We start from the raw sequence: 8,910 nt of genomic DNA on the forward strand, positions 1-8,910 counted from the left end.
TTTGTGCAAGAGGAACAGGAGGAGCACTGCCAGAGCCCTGCAGAATGATCTCCAGCAGGCCACAAATGTGCATGTGTTTGCACAAATGGTTAGAAACTGACTCCATGAGGATGGTATGAGGGCCCGACGTCCACAGATGGGGGTTGTGCTCACAGCCCAATACCGTGCAGGACGCTTGGCATTTGCCAGAGAACACCAGGATTGGCAAATTCGCCACTGACGCCCTGTGCTCTTCACAGATGAAAGCAGGTTCACACTGAGCACATGACAGACATGACAGAGTCAGTGCTCAGAGATGCCATGGAGAGCGATATACTGCCTGCAACATCCTTCAGCATGACCGGTTTGGCAGTGGGTCAGTAATGATGTGGGGTGGCATTTCTTTGGAGGGCCGCACGGTCCTCCATGTGCTCGCCAGAGGTAGCCTGACTGCCATTAGGTACCGAGGTGAGATCCTCAGACCCCTTGTGAGACCATATGCTGGTGCGGTTGGCCCTGGGTTCCTCCTAATGCAGGACAAGGCTAGACCTAATGTGGAGTGGCTGTAGTGTGTCAGCAGTTCCTGCAAGATGAAGGCATTGAAGCTAAGCCCGTTCCCCAGACCTGAATCCGATTGAGCACATCTGGGACATCATGTCTCGCTCCATCCACCAACACCACGTTGCACCACAGACTGTCCAGGAGTTAGCAGATGCTTTAGTCCAGGTCTGGGAGAAAATCCCTCAGGAGACCATCCGCCACCTCATCAGGAGCATGCCCAGGCATTGTAGGGAGGTCATACAGGCACGTGGAGGCCACAAACAATACTGAGCCTCATTTTGACTTGTTTTAAGGACATCACATCAAAGTTGGATCAGCCTGTAGTGTGTTTTTCCACTTTAATTTTGTGTGTGACTCCAAATCCAGGCCTCCATTGGTTAATAAATTTGATTTCCATTGATGTTTGTGTGATTTTGTTGTCAGCACATTCAACTTTGTACAGAACAAAGTATTCAATGAGAATATTTCATTCATTCAGATCTAGGATGTGTTATTTGAGTGTTCCCTTTATTTTTTTGAGCAGTATATATATATATATATATATATATATATATACACTATATATATATTTATATATTCTTCAGTGGTCAAGACCCCCATGGACCCTCATAAGGCAGGTACTTTTCCTATTTGAGTTGTGGTATGTAGTATTTTATTTTTCTTACAGATTAGACATTAAGTGGATTTGTTCATTTCCATCAGTGGCACCTGGAAACTATAGCAGACACACCTCTAAGCAAGCTGCTTATTTTCCACATGTTTTCATGCATGGTTTGGGCCAGTGACTTGCACAATGTAATTTTCATTGTTGTTAGTTTAGGCCTGAAAAAAAGGCTGTTAATACATGATGTAAGTATAAATTAATTCAAGTAAGGCAGTTTTCTTGTTTTGATCTTAAATATTTGATTATGAATGAAATTCTAAAGTGAAATTTCATATGTTGCCTGATATATTTGAAAGCTTTGAAAAAAGAAAAAAGTAATTTTTATCCAGTGGTTTGTTTAAGTAGGACTGATCATGACATAATTTGACAGTACATCTGGTTTACACAGCTGCGCGTTAAACTCCAGAAATTACTGGTTTCACCAAACCTGTAATGTGCTATTCACAGAGCAATAGCCTCAGTAGATTTTTTTCTGCACAGGAAAGATGGTCGTTGTTTAAAAGCACTCTGGGACAACTTCATGGCTCACAGAAATGGGGGTGATGTAGTGGTTGGTTGGTCTAAGGGGTACAACCTCAGCCTTCTATGCTGTAGACTAGGGTTCAATCGCCACCTGGGTAAACACTCCACACTACACCGATAAGAGTCCTTGGGCAAGACTCCTAACACTACCTTTGCTTACCTGTGTAAAAAGGATCAAATTGTAAGTTGCTCTAGATAAGAGTGTCATCTGGTCAGCACAAGCCCTGTGCCCTTGGCCAGGTAGATTTTAATAGCCAACCAAAATACTTCTTTAAAATCTATGATGGAAACATGTGGGAGCAACCACAGTGCACAATGCTTGTTTAATATGTTGATGTCAAGATCGACATAGAGGTAGTATAAGTGGAAGAGTTGCCCAGATAGCACATTTTTTATGGCCCAAACCTGGGCCACATTTGTCATTTACATGTGGCCTACATACCACATGGAATGATGGCATAGAAGTGGGCCAGATGCGGTTGACAGAACCCAGCCTGTTTACTGCCATTACAGGGCCATATCTCAGCCACCTTCAAACCATCACAGCTAGAACTGACCCACCACTTAAAAAGCACAAAAACCAGGTCATTACAAAAACTGCTCTGTTAGGTGGGAGCACTGGCGGAACAAATCAGAGCCGGGCCAGGGGCGGGGCAAATGACTGGGCACAACAAAAACATTAGGCTACATGGTAACTAATGATAAAACAACACAAATTCAAAGCAGTTCAGCACCACGGATAGCGATCGGATCATTTTTACACCCACTTTATCTATTTCAAAACAGTAGCTTTTAAGTTTGGTAAAACTGGCTCAGCGGCCCACATGTTCACAAACACAAGTACTTTAGGCCTATTCATTACTATTTGAAAGGCATACGATGAGCCTTGCGCTCCGCGAACTCATACCACGATGCTCTGTATGTCCATTTTCTTTGCTCAACACGGCAAGTCCACTAAGTCTCTCCTGTCCCACTGTGCTCCTCAATTGGTTTTTAATGAGTTTTAACTTGGAGAATGAGCACTCAGAGGTTGCAACGGTGACGGGAAGAGTCAAAAATAAAAGGAGGGCAGTGCAAACCTCACTGAATGTACAACCCTAATTCCAATGAAGTTGGGATATTGTGTTAAACATAAATAAAAACAGAATATGCTGATTTGCAAATCATTTTCAACCTATATTCAATTGAATACACTACAAAGACAAGATATTTAATGTTCAAACGGATAAACTTTGTAACTTTTTGCAAATATTCACTCATTTTGAATTTGATGCCTGCAACACATTCCAAAGAAGTTGGGACAGGGGCATGTTTACCACTGTGTTACATCACCTTTCCTTTTAACAACACTCAATAAACATTTGGGAACTAAGGACACTAATTGTTGAAGCTTTGTAGGTGGAATTCTTTCCCATTCTTGCTTGATGTACAACTTCAGTTGCTCAACAGTCCGGGGTCTCCATTGTCGTATTTTGCGCTTCATAATGCACATTTTCAATGGGAGACAGGTCTGGACTGCAGGCAGGCCAGTCTAGTACCCACACTCTTTTACTACAAAGCCACGCTGTTGTAACACGTACAGAATGTGGCTTGGCATTGTCTTGCTGAAATAAGCAGGGACGTCCCTGAAAAAGACGTTGCTTGGATGGCAGCATACGTTGCTCCAAAACCTGTATGTACCTTTCAGCATTAATGGTGGCTTCACAGATGTGCAAGTTACCCATGTCATGGGCACTAACACACCCCCACACCATCAGAGATGCTGGCTTTTGAACTTTTGAACTGATAACAATCCAGACAGTCCTTTTCCTCTTTGGCCCGGAGGACACAATGTCCACGATTTCCAAAAACAATTTGAAATGTGGACACGTCAGACCACAGGACACTTTTCCACTTTGTGTCAGTCCATCTCTCTGGCTCTGGGGATTGAACCGGCGACCTTCCGTTCACGAAGGTTAGGGATCCAGCTTCGTGACCGGAAGGTCGCCGGTTCGATCCGCAGAGCCGACATCACATGACTGAGGTGTCCTTGAGCAAGACACCTAACCCCCAACTGCTCCCCGGGCGCTGCGGATTGGGCTGCCCACTGCTCCGGGCAAGTGTGCTCACTGTCCCCTAGTGTGTGTGTGCTCACTAGTGTGTATGTGGTGTTTCCCTTCATGGATGGGTTAAATGCAGAGGTCAAATTTCCCCATTGTGGGACTAATAAGGGTCTCTTAATCTTAATCTCAGATGAGCTCGGCCAAGAGAAGCCGGCGGTGTTTCTGGGTGTATATGGCTCTCGCTTTGCATGGCAGAGTTTGAACTTGTACTTGTAAATGGAGCGACGAACTGTGTTCACTGACAATGGTTTTCTGAAGTGTTCCTGAGCCCATGTGGTAATATCCATTACACAATGATGTTGGTTTTTAATGCAGTGCCGCTTGAGGGATCGAAGGTCACGGGAATTCAATGCTGGTTTTCTGCCTTGCCGCTTACTTGCAGAGATTTCTCCAGATTCTCTGAATGTTTTGATGATATTATGGACTGTAGATGATGAAATCCCTAAATTCCTTGCAATTATACGTTGGGAAACGTTGTTCTTAAACTGTTGGACTATTTGCTCACGCAGTTGTTCACAAAGTGGTGAACCTCGCCCCATCCTTGCTTGTGAATGACTGAGACTTTCAGGGATGCTCCCTTTATACCCAATCATGACACTCAGCTGTTTCCAATTAACATGCTCACCTGTGGAATGTTCCAAACAGGTGTTTTTTGAGCATCCCTCAACTTTCCCAGTCTTTTGTTGCCCCCGTCCCAACTTCTTTGGAACGTGTTGCAGGCATCAAATTCAAAATGAGTGAATATTTGCAGAAAAAAAATAAAGTTTAGCCATTTGAACATTAAATATCTTGTCTTTGTAGTGCATTCAATTGAATATAGGTTGAAAAGGATCTGCAAATCATTGTATTCTGTTTTTTCTTTATGTTTTACACCATGTCCCAACTTCATTGGAATCGGGGTTGTAGAAGTTACTGCTGGATGGTTGACAAGGAGCATTTTTGCCAGATCCGCAACAGATTTTTGCTTTGTTATCTGGTCCCGAAAAGAGGTTCTGAAACAAAGCAGCTGGCCAGGGAAGCTGGGGGCCAATCATGCAGAACAACATTTTATTCAATACTTCATACCTACTACATCACTAAAGTCAGTGGGTCTTGTAAAGTTTTTAGAAACCTTGACTCAGTCCTGACTGTGGCAACCTTTAAAAGCCCCGTGTAAAACTTGAATGATGGGTGATGTAAGGTAGGCTATGCCTTTGGACCTATACCGTGCTCATCTGGATACAATCAGGAGAGGGCCCACCTTCTCCAGCTCTCTTCGGACGTGATAGAGGCCCGGCTACTTGAAATCTTATCCTCTCCCATGCCATCCGGGCCCCCTCTAGGCCTGGGCCGGGGGGTGTGCCGTCCTCCCAGCCCCCCTGAAGCCCCGCCCCTGGGTGGGAATGTTGTACAGTGCCATGAGGCTCAGGGAGAGGTGGTGTTTAACACTCTTGGACTATTGGCGATGGCTGTGGTGTTGATGGTATCTGAGCTCATGATTTCTGGATAAATGAGCAAATGCTTAGCACATTGAATTACACAGGTACTTTGGTTTACAAGTCTAAATGTTTATCACACTGTGAAAAAGATTTTTTAAAATTTAAAATAAGTGACATGCCTGATAGAAGTGAACTTTAGATCAGTTTTGTTGTTTAATGAATGCAAAAATTTAAGCAGCCACAAATCATTGTAAGCTAAACGATAAATAACTCGTGGGGGTGTGAGGTTTCCCCTCTGAGGACCGTGGAGCTGCTGCATCTGCTCCTTGTCCATGGATCTCCGGTTCTGATGGAGCTATTGCCATGGTTCCAATAGTATTCGGGAAAGGGGCAAGATACACGGATTGTGTTCAAACAGGGTCTTGCTAGGTTGTTAGGTTCAGAAGTTATTTGCCCTGGAAGTCAGGAAGGTGCGGGTCCCCGGGTTCTGGAGCTTATAACTCCAGTTCCCAGGGGTTAGGAGGTTGGTGTCGTTCGAAAGCGCAGACCCGGCCGCTTCAAATGATACCAGGCCTGTGAGGATAAGTGGTTCCGTCAAGGAGAAATAAGGGTTTAAATCCGACAGAGTGATTTTGCTATGGGGGCCCGCCATTGACCACACTGATGTTGGCCTATAAGTGCCGTAGATAAACGAGGTCGAAAAACGTCAAAAAATGACTATGTTCTTAAAATTTGCCTAGGTGGCTATTTTGGGGGCAAAAGCCGTCAAAAATGCATCCAGGGGGCATGACCCACCTTACCTGGCTGAAAACAGAGCAATCCCATCAGATAAAGGGAGTAGAAAAGCACCCCTGGATGAAAAACGTGTTGAAAAAACAACTATGTCCACAAAATTCATCTAGGTGGTTTTATCCAGGGTCTTCGAGCCACTTGAATTACCCATGTGAAAGAGTAATAGCTTCCTACAGTTACTGTGGAATGCTGTTAACTTTATGCCAGATAAAATTAATATCCACAATGCTTTGTTTCAAAAGCAGTGATCAAAACAGAAGGTAGATAATTTGTTTCTAAACAGATTATTACAGTGCATTATTCATTAATCAATAAAGTCCCAAAACACTAAATAAGACATGTAAAAAAACACTTGTCCAGTTTATTATTTAGATCTGTATTGTTGGTTTAGAGATAACACAAAATAACAGATTAAGATTTGATATAGTTTTTTAATGAAAATTTTAATGAAAACAAGTGTTTCTAAACTTTGAAAAATATTCTATAAAAATGGGTTTAAATAAAGGTTAAACTAAAATTGAGTGATTGATTCTCATTTACTAAAATTAATGGGGGCAGTCATGGGCTGGAGGTTAGGGAGCTGGCCCTGTGACCAGAAGGTTGCCGGTTTGATCCCCAGGGCTGACAGTCCATGACTGAGGTGTCCTTGAGCAAGACACCTAACCCCCAACTGCTCCCCGGGCACCGTGGATAGGGCTGCCCACCGCTCCGGACAAGTGTGCTCACTGCCCCCTAGTGTGTGTGTATTCACTAGTATGTATGTGGTGTTTCACTTCACGGATGGGTTAAATGTGGAGGTGGAATTTCCCCATTTGTGGGATCAAAAAAGCATCACTTAATTATAGCGGTTAACCTTAAAATACAAAAAAGAATAAGAACTACATTTACTAACTAAGAATCAAACTAAATAAAAAAACAGGTCCTAATACTGAAATGGAAATGGAGTGGTATTTTAGTGTGTTTGCACTGCAGGCTTATCCTTAGTGGAACTTGTTTATTTAATTTTACAGTCCTTCCTGGATCATGAAAAAACACATGTACAAAAGAGAGGCGGGGAAAAAGGGTCATCTCATTAACTAACTAGCTCCTTCATACTGTCCTCTAACAGATATAAATAGAGGACCAACATCTTTCTTTTGCAGATGACTTTTTTGATTTGACAGATTTTTATATGAAGCATGAAGTTACTATCAGTTTCTGACACCTAATATTGATCAACACAATCATAGATTTTAGAACAGACTTGAAGCAGTGATGCTTCAGGAACTTCAAACATTCTATGGACATATGTGTCATCATTCCTATTCATTGTGCATTACAATAAAATTAATGCGCACTCTGGGTATTACAGGGGAGATTTTTTTGGTGCAAAATTGACAGTGAAAATAACATACCATGTCGGTTCGAAACACTTCCAGACAAGCCATCACTGAATTTGTTTTTAAAGGATTTGACTCAGTGCAAAATCCACTAATTGTTGGTGTTGTGCTGCTGATACTGTACATTTCTATTATGATTGCTAACACTGCAAATATATACATCATTGTTATGGATAAACATTTACACCAGCCAATGTATCTGTTTATCTGTAATTTAGCATTTGTAGACATCGTCCTCTGTACCAGTACATGTCCAACTATGATAGGTACCCTTATAGTTGGATATAAATCCATGTCTTTTGCACCCTGTATGGTTCAAATGTTTGTATTTCATTTGTGTAGTTTGATGGAAGGGTTTGCTATTTCTATCATGGCATTTGACCGCTTTATTGCTATAAGCAGTCCTCTGCGGTACCATTCTATTCTGACAAATGTACGTTGTGTTCTGATCTCTATTGTACTTTGGTTGGCAGGTTCAGCAATAATGGCAATGCTGCCTGCTACTGTTCTCCCTCTACAAATCTGCTACTCAGCTGTGAAGTACATGTTTTGTGACTATGCATCTGTTATCAGGGCAACTTGTGTAGATCCTGAACCATATTTTAATATGATATCAATTTTAACATCTGTTCTTATTTTTGGAACATTCAGTTTCATCTGCTTGACCTATATAAAGATTGTTATTGTTGTTGTGAGAATGTCTTCACAGAGTGACAAGAAAAAAGCATTTAATACTTGTTTTAGTCACTTGATAGTCATAACCTGCTTCTATGCACCCACATTCACACGAATAGTGCTGACCAGGATTGGTGTAGTTTTAACAGTTGAGGAACGAAATGGGCTGATGCTTGGGTCAGTTCTTGGGCCTGCTGTAATAAATCCTTTCATATACTGTTTCAGAACCAAGGAGATCAGGAATAAATTACTCAAAATAATGAAATTATGTAAATGAACAAAGAAGAGTAGATTTAAATACATTAGAAATGCAGAATTTTTGTTTTTTCCTCGTTCCCTTTTTGCTCACACACATCAGAAACAGTTCGCAATGAAGGTGCGTTATGTTTCATCACTGAATTTTCTTGACCACGTTTACTTTATTGCTCTTCTAAAGTGTCTGTCAAATTATTTTACATTTTCATTCCATTCTTGTTTGTCAGACACTTCTCCTTACTTCTCACATTTTAGCACTCTGAAGTTTAACGTATTTATTTATTTATTTACCTACCTTTTTATTGACTATGTGGCTATTATGCATTGTGTAGATTCAAATGTATTATGTAGCTTTTATGTATTACGTAGCTTTAAATTGATTTTTCAACTAGTTTTCATTATTGCTCATAAATAATAGAACCAAAATTGGTGTAGTTATACATACATAGAGAGAGAGAGAGAGAGAGAGAGAGAGAGAGAGAGAGAGCATCCATTTTTACCCTGTTCTTCAGTGGTCAGGACCCCCATGGACCCTCACAGAGCAGGTACTATTTGGGTTGTAG

At 41.7% G+C, this 8,910-nt stretch overlaps 1 protein-coding gene across 1 annotated transcript; it reads left to right on the forward strand.

The window, feature by feature from the left end:
• Positions 1–7,433: 7,433 nt before the first annotated feature.
• On the forward strand, positions 7,434–8,369 carry LOC108416720 (olfactory receptor 10G4-like). Its single transcript, XM_017689612.2, has one exon. It carries the CDS (start codon positions 7,434–7,436, stop codon positions 8,367–8,369), a length of 936 nt encoding a protein of 311 aa, XP_017545101.2.
• The last annotated feature ends 541 nt before the right edge of the window (positions 8,370–8,910 follow it).

The sequence above is a fragment of the Pygocentrus nattereri genome, chromosome 17 (assembly GCF_015220715.1).
Source record: "Pygocentrus nattereri isolate fPygNat1 chromosome 17, fPygNat1.pri, whole genome shotgun sequence".
Classification (NCBI taxonomy): Eukaryota; Metazoa; Chordata; class Actinopteri; order Characiformes; family Serrasalmidae; genus Pygocentrus; species Pygocentrus nattereri.

Coding starts and splice junctions, on each gene's coding strand:
- LOC108416720 (XM_017689612.2), top strand. CDS start 7,434: ATGTCGGTTCGAAACACTTCCAGACAAGCCATCACTGAATTTGTTTTT.